The sequence below is a fragment of the Rhincodon typus genome, chromosome 12, assembly GCF_021869965.1.
Source record: "Rhincodon typus isolate 14 chromosome 12, sRhiTyp1.1, whole genome shotgun sequence".
NCBI classification, from domain to species: domain Eukaryota; kingdom Metazoa; phylum Chordata; class Chondrichthyes; order Orectolobiformes; family Rhincodontidae; genus Rhincodon; species Rhincodon typus.
In genome coordinates this window covers 48728910-48748084 of record NC_063343.1, presented here as the reverse complement: position 1 = coordinate 48748084, position 19175 = coordinate 48728910, and the positions used below count along the sequence as shown (strand labels likewise).

At 40.5% G+C, this 19175-nt stretch overlaps 1 protein-coding gene across 1 annotated transcript in view; it reads left to right on the top strand.

Annotated features, from left to right (window-relative positions):
* LOC109918571 (PDZ and LIM domain protein 4-like) overlaps positions 1 to 19175 on the top strand; it is a 107229-nt gene that overhangs the window by 75266 nt on the left and 12788 nt on the right. Inside the window, exon 3 of the mRNA XM_020518500.2 lies at positions 756 to 840. Coding sequence (XP_020374089.1) covers positions 756 to 840 — 85 coding nt within the window. The remainder of the gene's footprint in view (positions 1 to 755; positions 841 to 19175) is intronic.

Here is a 19175-nt window from a genome sequence, read left to right as displayed (position 1 = left end):
ATCCGGTTAGATCCTGTTCAAAATTTGTTGTTGCCTGATAGTGTATGACTTGCCACTTTTCAGCCAAAGGCTGAATGTGGTTCAGGTCTTAATGCACGAGGCCGTGGACTGATTCGGTATCTGAGGAACTCTGAATGATCCTGAACAATGTATGTTCATCAGCTACTGGTATCTGCTGAACGAGACCCTAACCTAATCTGAAGAGCAGAGAACAAAATTGGATGGCAAAGGTAACTATTGAAAATTACACAGCAACTAATTAAACGCTTTTCCAATGAATGGTTAGAACTGAATACGATCCGAGGAACACATGTTGAAAACAGTGGGAAAAGCTTGCCTTTTGTCATCAGAGGCTACTTTACATCCTTTGAAATGTCTGATGTAATATACATTCTTTCCTCTGAAGTCATTATAGCAATATTTAGGTGCAATACAACTTCTGAAGATGCTATTTAGTATAGTTTTGATCCTTTTCTACATATTAATCTTTTTATAGTCTCTCTGAAAGAGATCACCTAATTAATGGTGAGGTGCAAATGCACATTTGTATCTGCACTCCAAGCAGAATAGATTTCAGCTCAAAATAAGTGGCGCCTTCCACAATATATGCCTGAGTTTTAATGAGTCCAGTTTCAGAAATGACAACTCTAGCGTTCCAGAAGGCACCGCAGAATCCTGATTTTTAAGCAACTGTTGCTGCAGCAACATTGTCGTTCCTAGTTGGAATATCACTTAAAATTGCTTCTTTATTGCAGGGTGGAGAACAAATCCTGGTCCCCAAATGGTTTTGAAGATGGAAACTCCCATCCTTTCAAAGTCGATGTGCAGTCGCAGTCACAAGTATGTACTGAAATCCCTGCATGTTAACATTGCGTAGCTCATTGCAAATATGGATGCTACTGTGATTGTAAAGTTGCATAACAGAACCTGCCTGAAGCAAAGACTGGGAATTATTGTCTAACTATTCCCACTTGGCTGCTGAAAGTGCAACTGACGCCCTGTTTGCAAGTATGAACAGGGTTTTAATTACCATTTTAAAGTGGGAGCGGCTCCAAGGACATTTCTACTGAAAAGTTGTTAAAGCACCTTTGGAACATCTAATTGGGTGTGGAGAGAGAAGGAAAAGCTTAAATGATGCAATTTTGGAGCCAAGCAAATTTCCAGCATAAGAAAATGATAACTTTTTCTTTTGCAAACTGCACATTTGAAAACCACTTTAAAGTATATTTGTGACCAGCTGCTTCTGAAACCAAGCTGAAAAGACTTTTTCTCTCTTTCCAAATTAATCATCTCCAGACACTTTTTTTTTTGTTTTAACAAAGCTCCTTCGGCAAGAACTCTGCTTCAAAATGCCACCTACAAAATAAAAATATCAAGCACCTCAGTAATTCTGCACATGTGTGCACAGCACTCCACCCAGGGTTTTGTGGTGTTGTGGTAGTGTCCCTACCTATGGACCAGGAGACCTGAGTTCAAGACCCATCTGCTCCAGATTTGTGTAATAACATTTCCAAGCAGGTTGATTAGAAAATGTCTGGAATGCTCCACCTAGTAACAGCATTGGCCTTAAAAACAGCCTATAAATAATTGCCTTGCTGCCTAAGAGGAACCTGTATAATAACTGCATCAGTGGAAATATCACCCTAATCTTATAATGTGCATTCTCTATGTTCTAAGTGATCTGATTTTTACACTAAGTGAAGAGTAATGACATTGTCTTTGGAGATGACTGTCACAACCCAGCCCAATGAGACAGCAGGAAGATCAGGGTACCAGTGGAAAATATGCCCAGACTATAACATGCATTGGCTAACGCTTGGGTGACATAATAAAGCAGAATAAGAGTTGATTTAAGATTTTTAAGTGTTGAAGACCAGATAATTCCCCAGCTGTAAAGTGGAAATGCTGGACTGCTCTTCATATTTAGTCACATCACAATTGTAGGCATGCAAAATAGATATCTAAGCCCTGAAACACTGCTAGGAAAAGCATTTGAATAGAAAATTGTTAATAAATGAACAGAGGAAAAAGTCTCATACCATGGTGAATCAAGCCATAAAATATTTCCTATTTATAACATATGTGAACATGATGTTGTTACATTAGACCATGAAAAATCTGGAGTATGTTGGACAGTTATAAACATTGTGAAACAGGTGTGTAACTTTTACGTTGTGAAACAGATGTAAGAAGTCTATATTCATCAGTGACTCTCTGAAATCAAACTGCTCTTAATACCTCCAGATAATCCTTCAGACCAACCTAGTGCTGGCACCCATGTGCAAGATATTACTATTAGCAATCTTGTGCAAATTGATATTGAAAGGAATTTTGCCTTGATTCTTTGTCTTTTGACTTGTCTATACAGTGTACATGGACAGGCCGTGCACAATGAACAGAAAGGAAAGTCTTATGCTCATTATAAAAGGGGCCACTCATTTCTAGGATGTGTCTTTTTTAACCCTTTGTGTAAATTGAAATACTCTAGTTTTTTTAAATGTAACTGTGTAGTCTGCAACTAAAAATGAGCTCTATCTGTAAGCTTCAGACAATTCCCATCTCCCATGGCATGTCCCTGATCCACTGTGGATATGGAGTTGAAAGGCTACTCTGCAGAACCAGAGAAGATCTTCAGGCTTTTCTAAGTTGAAGTCCAATGGAATGATGGGAAATAAGGCAGCAGTTTGCAAGTAACCAAGTGAATTGTGCAGCTAGATTCCACTTAAATGGCACATTTGAAGCCCCTTTCTTTTTATTTTTAAACCTGTTATGGATATCCTTTGAGGGATAAAGGAGCGACAAGAATGTCAGTTTAAGGTCTTGACAACTTGAACTGCAGGGCAGCATTTTGCAATATGCCTGCTTGGGCTATAGACACTGAAATATTGCTGCACATGCTTGAAGGTTTATTTTAAAATATCTCTAGCATAACTTGGACAGGAGGGCTGTGAAATTCCCCAAATTACAGCAAATGAACCTCTACCAGTGGTTGCGCAAATCACTTCTGGAATGCTTTGCCACAAGTGAAGGTGGCCTGGTGGTCCAGTGGTTAGCACTGCTGTGTCTCGGTGTCAGAAACCCGGGCTTGATTCCAACCTCCGGAAACAGTCTGTGTGTTCTCCCTGTGTCTGCGTAGGTTTCCACTGAGTGTTCTAGTTTCCTCTCGGAGTCCAAAAATGTGCAAGTTATGTGGTTTGGCCACACTAAATGCGGGCCTAGGAGGATAGGGTAAAGGGCTAGATCTGAGTGGAATTCTCTGCAGAGGATCAGTGCAGACATGATGGGCCGAATGACCTGTTTAAGCACTGCGTAGATTCTGTGACAAGTGGCTGAGGCAGAAATAGACATCAAAAATCAGTTGAATAAAGTTAATGTGCAGTCTGCAAGGTGCATCAGCAAATTGCCTCCCGTTCGGTTATGGTTTTAGGGAAATTTCTGAGTTCTTTAAAAGGCTGGTATCAGTACATGTCTTGCTGGAGGTTGTCTAGTTGTGTGTTATGTAACTCCCATATCTGCTGCAAAGATGGTCCCAATAGGATTCTGATATTGCAGCAATATCACATTGCCATTCTGTTCATGCAGTATTGACAAAATGCTTTCTTAAAAACTGCTTCAAAATAAGTTTCCAGTTACAGCTAACGGCATTCAAATTTTCCACACAGCCTATGTTACCTGATGCTAGCAGGAATGGCATCTCTGTTCGAAATACCTGGCAATGGCAGACAAATTTGTCCTTGAAAGCCCTCCAAAAAAACTCCATGAATGGGTGGCAGGTGAGGTAATAGTTGCCCTATTTGTGAGGACAGAAACTGGGAAGTTGTTCCTCCAGTCACAGATTCTAACTCTTCCATCCCCACTGCTCCAACTCCTCCAATCATGGGTTCCCTTTCTTGCTCCTATAGCAAACTCCCAGACTCTCCCAATATAAACAAAAAGCCATCACCCTCCAGAATTTCATGTCTTCACTGTTTTAAAATAAATCACCAAGGCTATAGAAGTTTAACCATTAAACCCTTTCGGACTAAAGCCCACATGCCACTAGGTTAAATCTAGCTCCTAAAATGAATGATATTAAGGTAAATATGAATCATGCCTTGCATCATGATCCAGAATAAGTTCACTGAAGTCCCTAAGCCAAGTTTGTTTCACACATGAGGTTGCAGACAGCTAGGATATCAAAATCTAGTTTATACGGAGATAGTCACCAGTTGTTCCTGGGAACGGCACATGCATAAATCCTGAAATGCCTGCAGAGTAGCACCCATGAAAATCAGAAATAATGCTTGCAGGGGCAGGATTTCTGTTTCTTCGGGATTTTTATTTTTGCCATGACAAAGAAGCTGTCATGTGCTGAAAACCTGGGTCCATGTCCATTAAAGGGTTTGTTATCTGATGGTTAGCTTAGTGCTGTGTAAGTAATTTGTACGCTCCCCTTTATTGCAAAGTTGGACTATTGAAAGTCAGTTTTCTTATGTTTGTCAGCATTCATTTTAAATTATATTATCAAGGGAAAAGAAACTTGAAATTGGCCAAAGAATGAAGAGTGCTAATTAATTGCAATTAAAGATGCTGAAGATGTGAGGCTCATTTCTAAGAAGTTTTTTTGTGTGTGTGGGGATGTTACTGGCAAGGCCAGTATTTGTTGTCTATCTGCAATCACCTTGAGCAAAATGGCTTGGTAGGCCACTTCAGAGTAAAGTTGAATGTCAACTATGTGAAATGTGGCTCCAGACCCACAGTAGCTCAGGCCAGGTCAGGATGGCAGACTTCCTTCCCTAAAGGACATTAGTGAAGCTGATTGTCATAAAAGCCAATGCGTAATGGTTTTGTTGCCCATATCACTGGGACAACCTTCAGTCCTTGATCTCTCCATCACATTCAATTGTGCCAGCAGCTTTTGTGGAATTTGAGATAGAGTCCCCAAACATTAACCTGGAATCAGACTACAAGCATCGTACCACTATTTCCCAACACTGTGAAATTAGAATTTTCATTTTTAAAATAGAATGTGGGAGTCTTGAATATTGTTATGATATAATGATATATTTGGTGACACCCATTGTTTATGGACTATCAGATCAGTGTTTAATTTTCTTGAAAATGGTGGCTTGCAACCTCCTTTTTAAGTATAACTGACAGGCTTGTTAGGCTATTTCAGCTAAGAGTCAACCACACTTTTTTTTTGTGGGTCTGAATTGACGTAGGCTGGACAGGGTAGAGACGACAAATTTCCTTTTCTAAAGGAGATTTATGAACCTGCTAGATGTTTGCAAAAACATGAAACTTCCAACACTAACAATACTTGTGTTTTATTTCTGAAATCTAGATTTACTTAATGAACTGAATTTAAATTCCCTAACGACTGTGGAATTTACATTCATGCTTTTATAGCATTTGGCCAGTAGCTTAGCCACCATGCCCTCATTGAAGCTACAGTGATAATTGTTTGTTTTTAGTTTGCTGTTGTATTTGTGGTGTGTAATCGTAAGCTATGGGTTTGCTTTTTCTACCATGTGTTTGGGCCATAGAATTGCTATGGCATTTTTATAACTTTATTTGACTGCCACTAGAAAGAAGCTGAGCATTTAATGCAGCAGAGGTGTGTGCCAACATTGCTGAACATGGTTCCCTATCAGTGCTCTATAAACAGTATTGCTTCCCATACAAGTATCACCTGCAATTATTGTTGTTTCCACTTTTTTCTGGACTTGCAGGATAAGTGATCATTCCAGGTGCAGTTAATATATGCTACTTTGCATATATGGCACTTAACTGAAACTGTAATAACACTGGAATTTTAGCATAACATACGTTTGGATTTAAAGTTTGAAGGAGCTATTTGATTAAAATAACATGGTTACAATTTCCAGTCGGCTGACATTTTTTGTATCTTGATGTACTTGTGTGGCATTCTTTGTATGCTGTGCTTGTTCTGTCTCTAACTCTAACCCTAACCCTGACTTGAATACAATTTATTTTAAATGAATTGGCGCTTGCATAAAGCAGACAGATAAAATATTTGGCAAGTGGTAAACTTCATGTACAATCAGAATTTCTACTTTATACTGTTCACAGAATATAGATTGCATATTCTTACTACTGCTTTAGGTATGGGATGGTCAGTAAGTTCTGCCTAAGTATAATTACAAATATGTTGCATAATTACTCTGCTTGACTGCCATACCAGCCTCAGATATATAAATGGCTGTCAAAAATTTTCAATTGAATTCTCAGATACACTGAGCTAAGATGTAGCAACTGAATTATTGAAAAGTGCAAGGAAATTTCACAAAAGTAATGTTTGACTATTTTAAGCATTTTTCCCACCTTCTTTTTCTAATATTGAATTGAATTAGCTTCATCATGGAATAGCTGAATTCCGTTTTCCAGAAATGAAGTTTTGAAGGAAATACCACTTTTGAATGAGAGATTTTGGTCCCCCTTAACATTTCAGTGGTAACTGGAGTGACTTAACGTAATGAGTAAATCTGGACATTACAACGTATTGCTCTAAAGAGGGGGGAGACTCACTGTAGTGAATGAATGGAGTGAGGGAAGTCTGATTTCCTCCATTTACTTCATCACCTGTGTGCAGATTATAGGCCTCCCCACAGTAAAGAGATGGGAATTTTCCCCAGACCAGAATGTTCCAACATTCACAAGTAAGAATCTCCCTATGGCATTGCTGTTGGAATAATGTGCCTTAGCAATGTCGATTTTGTGTTTTTTTTTCTTTAAAATGGTGTGCTTATTCCAGAGTTAAAGTTTAAAGTTTGTTTTTTTTATTTTTAATCAGTTAAATTTGAACAAAATTATTTTAAACACTACTTGGGTCACTTTAAGTGTTTTAATATCTACCATTACTGTAAACACGCCTGTTAAAGCATCATAGATGGGAAAAAAAAGCTAACATTGAATCGATGCCTCCCTTTCCTGAAAAAATGGGAGGTTTTCTTTAACATCCGTCAATTCACTCATATTACTGTCCATCTCTGCCAGAAGTTATGTCATTGGAAGGAAGGTTTGAAGTATTTCCTCAATTGACTGGCTTGCAAACTTGAGTTTAAGTAATAAAGCATTGTTGTTCAGTCTTTAAAATTGCTGCTGAATTTCTCCAATATCTACAATTTCACAATACCCAAGCTTAGGCTGACAAGTAAGTAATATTTGCTCCACACAAGTTGGAGATGGCCATTGCCTAACCACAACTGGGACAACGTCAGGATCCTAGAACAAGCCAAACCGAGACCAGCACAAGAAATTCTAGGGGCCTCGTTCTCCATCAAGAAGGCCATCAATAAATGCGTAGAATTAGACCGTACATACGCATCACTGCAAAGAAAAAACAGAAATGAGGCAATCTACTCCAAATGGACCCCAGAGTTAAAGTAACAAGCAGGAAAACACCACAACGCTTTGTCAGAGGCTGCACTGATGATGTTACCAGCAGGGTAGTGAAACATCTGCAAACTAACTAACGAGCTTGGCAGGCAAGCAAACCAACCACAGTATCTAACCACCATCCCTTGATATTCAATGATGTTATAGAACATAGAACAGTACAGCACAGTACAGGCCCTTCAGCCCACAATGTTGTGCCAAACTTTTACCCTAATCCTAAGGTCTATCTAACCTCTACCCCTACCTTTATACTAGCATCCATATGCCTATCTAATAGCCGCTTAAATGCCCCGAATGAGGCCGACTCCACTACCCTCTCCGACAATGTATTCCACGTCCCTACCCCTCTCTGAGTAAAGAACCTACCTCCGACATCTCCCCTATATCTACCTCCACTCACTTAAAAATTATGCCCCCTCGTAATAGCTACCTCCACCCTAGGAAAAAGTCTCTGGCTGTCTACTCTATCTATACCTCTGATCATTTTGTACACCTCTATCAAGTCACCTCTCATCCTTCACCGTTCTAAAGAGAAAAGCCCTAGCTCTCTCAACCTTTCCTCGTAAGACCTTCCCTCCATTCCAGGCGACATCCTGGTAAATCTCCTCTGCACCTTTTCCAACACTTCCACATCTTTCCTGTAATGAGGCGACCAGAACTGGACACAATACTCCAGATGTGGCCGAACCAGGCTTTTGTATAGCTGGAGCATAACTTCACAGCTTTTGAACTCAATCCCTCTATTAATGAAAGCTAACACACCATATGCCTTCTTAACAACTCTATCCACCTGGGTGGCAGCTTTCAGGGAACTGTGGACATGAACCCCCTCTGCTCCTCCACACTGCCAAGAATCTTTCCGTTAACCCTGTATTTTGCTTTCAAGTTTTTCCTTTCAAAATGAATCACCTCACACTTTTCAGGGTTAAACTCCATCTGCCACTTCTCAGCCCAGCTCTGCATCCTATCAATGTCACTTCTTGTAACCTAGAACAGCCCTCCGCACTATCCACAACTTGACCCACCTTTGTATTTACTAATTTTACTAATCCACCCTTCCACTCCTTCATCCAAATCATTTACAAAAATCACAAATAGAAGAGGACCCAGAACAGATCGTTGTGGTACACCACTCGTAACTGAGCACCATGTTGAATATTTTCCGTCCACTACCACCCTTTGTCTTCTAAGGGTCAGCCAATTCTGAATCCAATCTGCCACATTTCCCCCTATCCCATGCCTCCTTGCCTTCTGAATGAGCCTACCATGGGAACCTTATCAAACGCCTTACTTAAATCCATGTATACCACATCAACTGCTCTACCTTCATCCACTTGTTTGGTCACCTCTTCAAAGAATTCAGTAAGGTTTATGAGGCATGATCTACCCCTCTTAAATCCATGCTGACTATCACGAATCAAATTATGCCTATCCAAGTGATCGTAAATCCTGTCTCTCGGAGCCCTTTCCAATAATTTGCCCACCACTGATGTAAGACTAACTGGCCTGTAATTTCCAGGGTTATCCCTATTCCCTTTTTTTGAACAAGGAATGACGTTTGCCTCTGTCCAATCTTCCGGCACTATACCCGTGGACAGTGAGGACGAAAAGATCAGCGCCAAAGACCCTGCAATCTCTTCCCTCGCTTCCCATAGAATCCTTTGGATAAATCCCATCAGGCCCAGGGGACTTGTCTATCTTCAATTTCCTCAAAATTCCTAGTACATCTTCTTTACTAACATCGACCTCCTCTAGCCTACCAGCCTGTTTCACACTGTCCTCCTCTACAACTAGGTCCCTCTCAGTTGTGAATACCAAAGAAAAGTATTCATTAAGGACCTCTCCTATCTCGTTAGGCTCCGTGCACAAATTCCCTTTACAACGCTTGATTGGCCCTACCCTTTCTCTGGTCATTCTCTTATTCCTCATGTATGTGTAAAAAGCCTTGGAGTTTTCCTTGATCCTATCTGCCAAGGTTTTCTCATGACCCCTTATAGCTCTCCTAAGCCCTTTCTTCAGCTCCTTCCTGGCTAACTTGTATCCCTCTAGAGCCTTTACCGATCCTTGTTTCCTAAACCTTTTATATAAGCATCCTCCTTCCTCTTAACCAGTCGTTCAACCTCTCTTGAGAACCAAGGCTCCCTCGCTTGACTGCATCTTCCCTGCCTGCTAGGGACAAACATATCGAGCACACGCAGTATGCATTCCTTAAACAATCTCCACATTTCAATAGTGCTCTTCCCTGACAGCATCTGTTCCCATTTTATGTCACCCAGTTCTTGCCTAACAGAATTGTAATTATCCTTACCCCAATTATAGACCTTACCCTGCTGTATGTACCTATCTTTTTCCATGACTGTTGTAAAAGTAACAGAGTTATGATCTCTATCCCTCACTATCGAGCTATTTTGGGCTTGCCATTGATCAGTAACTTAACTGAACTCGCCAGTTAAACACACTGACTCCAAGAACAGATCAGAGGCTAGGAATACTGCTGAAAGTGAGTCACCTCCTGACTCCCCAAAGCCTGTCCATCATCTACAAGGCATTAGTCTGGAGTGTGATGGAATGCTCCTCACTTACCTGGTTGGGTACAGCTCCAACGACACTTGAAGCTTGACATCATTCAGGACAAAGCAGCCCACTTGATTGGCACTGCATCCACTGTCTACACCACCAATGCTGTGTAGCAGCAGTGTGTCCTATCTACAAGATACACCTGCAGAAATTCACCAAAGATCCTCAGACTGCACCTTCCAAACCCGCAACCACTTCTATCTAGAAGGACAAGGCCATCAGATACATGAGAAGACCACCTGTTGCAAGCTCCCCTCCAAACAACTCACCATCCTGACTTGGAAATATATTGCTTCTTTGCTGTCTCTGGGTCATAGTCCTGGAATTCTCGTGCTGAGGGCACTGCGTGGGTCAACCACAGCAAGTGGACTGCATTGTTTCAAGAAGACCGCTCAACTCACCACCACCTTCTCAAGGGCATCTATGAATAGGCAATAAATGCTGGCCAGCCAGTGACTCCCACTTCCCACAAGTGAATAAATAAAAAATAATATCCAATGAGATTTGGTGGTTCAGGTGCATTGTTCTTCAAAATACCATGAACAGGTGTTGAAAATAGTCAAGAAGGCTAATAGATTGTTTGCCTTATCTAAAGGGCTGGAGTATAAGTATACAAACATTATGCTGTAGTTAAACAAAATTCTGCTCTTATGATGCTGCTTGGCCTGCTGTGTTCATCCAGCCCTGCACCTTGTTGTCTCGGATTCTCCAGCATCTGCAGTTCCTACTATCTCTAGTTAGACCCTTCTGAGTGGATTGAGCAGATCTGGGCACACAGCTTAGGAAGGATGTCTTGGCCCTGGAGGGAGTACAACACAGCTCTACAAATATGACGCTTGGCCTTTGGGCTTAGGTTCTGAGGAGAGATTAGACAATTTGGCCTATTTATTCTCCAAAATTTAGAAACTTAAGGGATGATCTAGTCGAGGTTTTCAGGATATTAAAAGGGAAAGACAAGGTAGATAAAGATAAACTATTTCCACTGGTTGAAGATTCTAGAACCAGGGGACATAATCAAAGAATTAGGGCCAGGCCATTCAGGAGAAATGTAGAAAGCACTTCTACATGCAGAGAGTAGTGGAGGTTTGGCAGTCTCTTGCTTAAATAGCAGTAAGTGTTAATACAATTGTTCAATTTAAATCTGAGACACCAGGCCAAGGTGGGCATATGGAGTTAGGCCACAGATCAGCCACAATTTTATGGAATGGTACAGCAAGCTCAAGGGGCTGAATGGCCTCATCCTATTTCTTTTGTTCCTAAGTACCTCTTCACAACTTGCCCTCCTTTGTGTTGTCTACAGGCGTGGAGCATTCAAAATTTTGGGGCATTCCCAGCTTTGTCTTCTCAACCTTGGATCCTTGCTGCCTATTCACTCACTCTCTCGTTCTGTCCTTCTTGAGTTTATGATGTGTTGGGGGAGCAAAAAGATTTAGTTTTATAGATTAACTCAATTGTTGGCCATTTCTGATGCCTGTTTTGCAATTGCAGTCCACTATTGTTCAAAATGGATTCTAATTATTAAAGTTGCCAAGTTTATTTTAATTCTGAGAGTGATCTGAGGTTCATACATACAGTGTACTTCTAGTACTTGTGTCTATTGTTGGAAATTCATGTTGCTTAACTCTTTCAAATCAATGTAGGTTCACCCAAGCTGTTTCTTTAAATTTTTTGATTTATGTTTGCCCATCTGCTTCAGCAACTAAGACCCATTCACTCAAAATAGCCATATCTGCAGCTTCATAACCCATAGAGACATCATCTAATTGTGATACCTAAATTTCAAGTGATCTGCCTCTCAATCTGCTTTGCTTGGGCAGTGTCCAGGTTTCTCTAATCCTCCTATTTATTTTATTTTATTTCCAGACCATATGAATAATTAATCGAGAGATAGTAGTAACTGCAGATGCTGGAGAATCTGAGATAACAAGGTGTAGAGCTGGATGAACACAGCAGGCCAAGCAGCATCAGAGGAGCAGGAAAGCAGATGTTTCGGGCCTAGACCCTTCTTCAGAAATGGAGGAGGGGAAGGGGTTTCTGAAATAAACAGGGAGAGAGGGGGAGGCGGATAGAAGATGGAAAGAGGAGAAGATAGGTGGAGAGGAGACAGACAGGTCAGAGGCAGGGATGGAGCCAGTAATTTGAGTGTAGGTGGGGAGTTAGGGAGGAGATAGGTCCGTCCAGGGAGGACGGACAGGTCAAGGGGGCAGGATGAGGTTAGTAGGGAGGAGATGGGGGTGAAGCTTGAGGTGGGAGGAGGGGATAGGTGGGAGGAAGAACAGGTTAGGGAGGTGGGGACAAGCTGGGCTGGTTTTAGGATGAGGTTGGGGGAGGGGAGATTTTGAAGCTTGTGAAGTCCACATTGATACCATTGGGCTGCAGGGTTCCCAAGCGGAATATGAGGTGCTGCTCCTGCAACCTTCTCAGGTATTATCGTTGTGGCACTGCAGGAGGCCCAGGATGGATATGTCGTCTGAGGAATGGGAGGGGGAGTTGAAATGGTTCGCAACTGGGAGGTGTAGTTGTTTAGTGCGAACCGAGCGTAGGTGTTCTGCAAAGCGGTCCCCAAGCCTCTGCTTGGTTTCCCCGATATAGAGGAGGCCACAACGGGAACAGCGGATACAGTATACCACATTAGCAGATGTGCAGGTGAACATCTGCTTGATGTGGAAGGTCTTCTTGGGGCCTGGGATAGGGGTGAGGGGTGAGGGGGGAGGTGTAGCACTTCCTGCGGTTGCAGGGAAAAGTGGGTCTAGGCCCGAAACGTCAGCTTTCCTGCTCTTCTGATGCTGCTTGGCCTGCTGTGTTCATCCAGCTCTACACCTTGTTATCTCTGAATAATGAATCCATATCCTTTTCTTCAAATTCTGGTCCGGTATATGCAAATATAAATATTTACCATCTGGACATAATCTTATGTCTCGGGTTCCCCTAATCAGAACCTCCTTCAACAAATAAGACCTATTTTTAAATCTGCAGCCTTCCTAAGCCAGTTCTTTTTCATTTCTGTCACTATCCCCACCTCTCGAATAACCTCTCTTCTTCTTTCCACGAAGTTCAAGTCTTTAAGTTTGTTTCCTTTCATGTCTTTTAATGTCCTTTTTTCCAATTCAAACTGCTCTAAACGTGATCGAATTTTCACTAACTCAAGTGATTTGCCACTTAGTGTACTCAGTCCCTCTTGTATTTACAACAATCGCAAATGCTGTGCTAATATTTCAACTACCTGTGCCTTCCAGCTTTTTCAGGAAATTCCACCTTTTTAACTCCTATGCCAATTCAATGGCCCTGGTCTTGGTCAGGTCTTGTATATCAGTCAGGGACACCTCCTCTGCCTGCAGGATAATTCTAGCTGCTTCCAGTGCCATCTTTCTTACAGATTGGGCAACCTGATTTCCGTCCTTTTTATCCATTACTGATCAATCTTATTCCACGTCCAATCTTGTGTTTTTCATGTTCAAGCTTTGATTTACCCCCATTTCAGCTTGCATGGTAAGTTTTTATGGCTTGGACCCCATTTAGGATGTTGCTGATGAGGCCTATCTTATAACATGGTTAAAGTGTAGGCTTCCTAGCATTTTTTTTTTATAAACCAGTGAAAGTAGATTTAAGGTAGACAATACTACAGAATCCCAGCCAATTTCTCAACTAGGACATCAAGAAAAAGGAGCTAATTTGACTGCTCCGTTTCAAAGGTGAATTTGCACACGCGATGAAATTCTTGCATGCAGGTGTGGATTCACAGATGTTACTGATAGGAAGATTATTTGTTTACTATGTAAAGGGTAGGAGGGTAGATGTAATTCCACCAAAGGCACAAACCCAACAAAGATGTTTGAGAGCTGATGCTAGTGGGGATACGATAGCATACATGGTGTCCAAATAGATGTCCTAGTTAAGAAATTTAACCAGGACGTTTTCAAATACGGTCGACTGCAAATCTACCTTCTTGTTCACTGCACGTGTTGGGAGTTCTAAAATTTCAACTCTTAAGATTGGCCTCATTTTGAACCTCCTAAATAAGGCCCAAACCATTTTGTTTAGCATGCAAGCTGATTGATCAAATGAAGCACATTAAAACCATCCTGCAAGAAATGGCTGCTCTATCAAGTAATTTCTGACTGTATCATGCAAACTTGTGAATGGGCCTAAAGCGATCAGTTTTGGCCCTGAAAAATGCCCAGTCTCCTCCTGATTTACTCTGGAAGGCATAAGGTATTTCAAACGTTTGAGCAACTGGTGTAGCTTAGCTGTTTTGTGTTGCTGCTATGCTATAGTAACACCAGTGGTGTTTGCCACTGACAAGATGCTGCCACCAAACCAAAACATTGTTTGATTACCACACACAAATGAGTAATGTGGTACGTTACTGTCAGTTCTAGTGCAATGCCTAGTACGTAGGCTATGTCCCCAAAACTGCCGCACTGTTTTAAACAGCACATTTTGCTTTTATCATTCACACTGAGGTACCCAAACAATCTGTGCTTACAAAACTCAGTGTCCAACATTTTATGTAGTTTCATGATGGGGCAACATTTGCACAATCCTAAATGGGTGAAGAATCACTCTGACAACCAATTTACAATTGTTATTTGGGTTTGCAGTGTTACACCCTTGGGTGAACTGGAATCTACATGTGTTAATACAGAACGCCTTGTTCGTTATTGACAGACAGAATATGCAGAGTGTCAACAAAACAGGCAACAGCCATTTGATGGTTCATTTTTCAGGGAAATTCCTTAACCGGTCAGTCAGTCTGCCAACAGAAAATATAAACAAATTTCCCATTTAACTGTTCATCATTCTTGATTGGTACACTCTCAATGGCAACACTTCTACAAATCAGCATTCTCCTTCCATACAGCATGAATCCAGTTTTCCCTTTACTTTGACATAACTTGCGAATTTTCCTGATGAATGCAAGATGAAAACTTTCAACAAAATATCTTTCTCTTTTTTTTTCAGCATTAATCCAGTTTTATTTTGGCGATTTTCAGTTCTTTGCTTCAGAAAAAAAGGCTGAATAAATACCCTCTAGGTGATTCTGGAGACGGTTTCCATATTGTTTCAAGTGTTTATGCACGGTATAAAGGGTCGGTCATAACGTTTTAGAATAGCCTCGCATGTAGGAAGTGAATCCAGATCTTAACTTGGAAACTATTTCTTGGAAGTTTAAACAGAAGCTGTTAAACACCATCTTAACGTTTTATCAAACGTTTTATCATTTACGAATGTTTCCAATCTGATCCAAAATAATTTCAATCATTTTTCATGGTAATGAAATCAACATTTATGAAAACATGCACTCAGGTCTTTGTCCTAATTTCTTTGCACAAGACAACCCTGGATTATATGTATCTTGTTCCGCAAATTGACCAAGACATCTTTTGTAATTCCAAAGAGTATCATCAAGAAATTGCTGGTAGAGAGCTTAATTTAAAGAAAAAGAGAAGAGGCGAAAGGGAGTAATCACTTCCTGGATCTATGGCAAACATTTTCAAATTTCCAATAAAGTGTCCAGTTTTCAGACCTGAATAATGCTGATTATATCTTGTTCTTGCTGTACTCCCAAATGTGAAACTGTTTTATTCTGAAACAAAGCATTTTTTCTGAGATTAATATAGCCTGACTCTCCCTGGCACAGTGGTGCAGCCTGCATCTCTATAATAACCAGCATCAGCTGCACATAGAAAGAACAAGCAGCTGCTTTCTGACATTGGAGAGGAATCACTGAGTAATGGCACTAACTTTTTTTTTAAATTCTGATCTCATCTGTTATGCGTTTTAAAGCATAAAATTGGAAGTGGGTGGAAGAATTTAAGCAAATGTGCTTGAACTTCCTGAACAAGCCTATGCTTTATGACCACATGGTGACATTTTTTGGTTTGTGAAATGGTAGATTCTGTTGTGTATGCGCAAGAGAAAGGGAAAGTATATAAGATGCGCCTGTGCCTCTGTATAAGGAGTAAGATTACTAGTCGTTCCTTATTGGCAGATGCTAATTAAATTTCTCAAATTGATAGTAATCCCCACTTCTGCATCTTGATTCCTTCATTTGCCCCTCTTCCCCACCATTCATGCTCTTCTTTCTTCTTCTTTTCTGAAGGTAGGGACTTCTGTTGGTTGAATTCCATTCTGTGTCTGCAACCCTGCATTACATGCAGTGACTGTTCATAAATATTGCTGACATGACGTTAAGTGTTAGCAAGTTATTCATCAAAAAAGTGAGTGAGAGAGACCATGACGTGACCCATTGTTTTGTTCCCCAAGATCTATATTTGGACTTTCCAATGCACGTGGTATTAGATATTGACCAGGAACAGCATGCCCACCTCCACCCTCCGTGCCTTATCTCTCACCATTCTCCCTCGATGAATAGCACTTAAGTTTGTTATATTTCTCCAGCTGATTTTTGACTGAGAACTCCAAGTTAAGTTTGACCAGATATGGAATTTTACTGGTATGTCGGACTGAAATACTATATTTAGTGGCCTATGACCACTGACCGTCAAGAGTTAAATTCATTCCTCTGTGTAGTTTTGAAGCTGAATGTGATGCAGATGTGGAAGCAAATGATTGGTTTTGGAATTTGTACATCTAGGAGGTCGCTAGTCTTCAGCTCCGGTAACAGTAATGAAAACCAAAGGTTGGTAACTGTAATAGAGCATTTAATCATGCAAACATTGCACATCTGTTTGCACAATTCACCTGTTATTAAATTTTGATGTTGATAAGTCTGTGATGTTTGACCTATCTCGTTTCCCAGGTATTTACATTTATCAATCTTAAACATTTGCTTGCTCTGTAACTGTGCCCTAGCTAAGGGTTTTTTCATGGGAGTTAGATGCATTTTGTTACATCATTTGAAGTTAGTACACATTAACAAGTAACATCATACTAACTGTCATCAGGTCAAGTAGATTCTTGCTTTCATCCTTACTGTGTAGGCATGAAATATCTTTTAGCGGTTGTTCAGTTTGTCAGGAGAGTGAAATGTGGTTGATTTTCATCCTCCAAAGCCTTCTCTGCTGCACGCAAGTTAAATGCTATGAAGGTGAAGTTGTGGCCAACCATCTTGGAGTTGCAGAGGGGCGTGAAAGAATGAAGAAAGAGAATGTTTTATAGTCAGAAAATGTTCATTTGATACTTTGAACATCCCAAATCAATGTTGTGAAACTTTACCAATATGAATTCCCAAGGAAAATGGCACAAAGTTTGGAGAAAAAATACAGTGAAGGGGTAGAATTTAAAGCTGCAGAATTTAACTGTGGTTTGAGAATCTGTTTTTGCAGTGAAGCAGGCTTTACTTTAGTTGTCTACTTCAACTATATTGTTAGCAAGCCCTCATCCAGGTTTCATGACCAAGTGTAGACATGATGACTACCTGCACCTACCCACTCCATGGAGGATTTCTATTTAATGGGGCCCCAACAGAGATTCATTGCATCCATTAGCTCTTCAAAACTGGAAACAATTAAAATGCAAAGTAGGTCCACCATTGGCACTTCAACTACCACAGCAAGGAAACAAGCTGACTACCTCTGTCTCTGCTGGCTCAAAGGTAGTACCACATATATCGAAGTAATGAAGGCAAAAAAGATAGATGTCTCAATTGCACAAGAAGATTTATTGATGTTTTTATAAATGTCAGTCTTGTAATACAAATATGAACATTTTAATGCATCAAGCGTTTTAAGTTTCCTTGTCCAGCCATCTCCATCCTTGCTACTAGGATTCCAAATGAATATTAGAACATCAGGAGGATAATCTGATGAGTGGAAGATGAGCAAAGCGCTTGAAGGTGATGGAAGGATTTTTGGGTGGCTGTAATAGGAGGGCATAGCATCCGAATGCTATATGGCTTTACACACAGAGATAACAGCGTTGATTTGTGAATCTGTGGGCTTTTCTGGTAGCTGGGTGAATAGTTTTAAGCATCCTGGTCACATCTCCTTACAAGCTCCTATCCTTGTAAGAGGATGCAAATTGATCAGCATCTCATTCTTCCTGTAGCTCTACTCCTCTTTGCAGCACCATATAGTGCAAGATACATCAAACTGCTATCTTTCTGGGCAAGCATGAAATATAACTAAAGGGGGTGTGGGAATTACTCAGCATGTTCTCATTAGATAGAGAATTAAAGTTAACATTTCAGGTCAATGAATTTTAAAAGGACAGAAAAGGATAGCCTGAGTAAATGCTAGTCATTAAGCCTTAGCTTGGTGATCAGAAAAGTCCTTAGAAAAGTACAGGAGAACAGGATAAATCTTCATTGAAGTAGACGTTTGATTAATCTAAAAATAGCATTGATTTGTTAAGGCAAGAGTATCATTGATGTTTCTTTTGGAGATAATAAGGGGAATTTGATTTATTATATACAAGTTTTAACCAGAAAATGTCCCATATGGCATCCAGGCAAAAAAAACTAAGTTGAATCCAAATTGGCTTAGAGGCAGGTGCAAAGCTAAATAGTGCCTGTGTGTGTTTTTGTGACTGGAAGGCTGGCTCCACTGTGGTTTTCAGTGCTTGATACTGTGTCTTTGCTTTTTGTGATTTATGTATGTCTGGACATTTAATCTTAAGGATAAGATTGAGACGTTTACAGATCATATTTTGCACTAAAGGAAAGATCTGATTTCAGTGGAGAAGAGACTTGTGACCTAGACTGGAAGATTTTAGTTATGAGAAAAGATTGGATGTCTAGCATTGTTTTATTTGGAACAGAGAAGACCTGACTGAATTTTATAAATTATATAAGATAAGGTAGCTAGGAAGACCCTATTTTCCTTTGATTTGAGGGACTTGAATCCAGAAGGCATAAATATAGGATTGAAGGTGTAAAAAGGATTCAAAAGAATTTTGTTTCTCCCCATTAGATTGGTGGGATCTGCAAAGCGCTTCCTTGAAAGGTTGGTAGAGGCAGAAACTGTCATATTCCAAAAGTACTTGGACTGGAGCCTTGTAGGTAATGGCACTTCCTGTGCATATCTAAGTGGTACTCGTCAACTAGCCATGCATTTGATGGCTAAATGGCCTTTTATTTTCTTTCTTTCTTTCTTTCTTTCTTGCTCCATTTATTAATTATTTATTTATTTCATTCCTTTGTCAGGATGCCAGGTCATTCTGGACAAACCTGTTGTTCCATGTTGAAGGGCAATCTTGATCCAGCTGAGCACCTGAATCACACCTTCAACCTGATG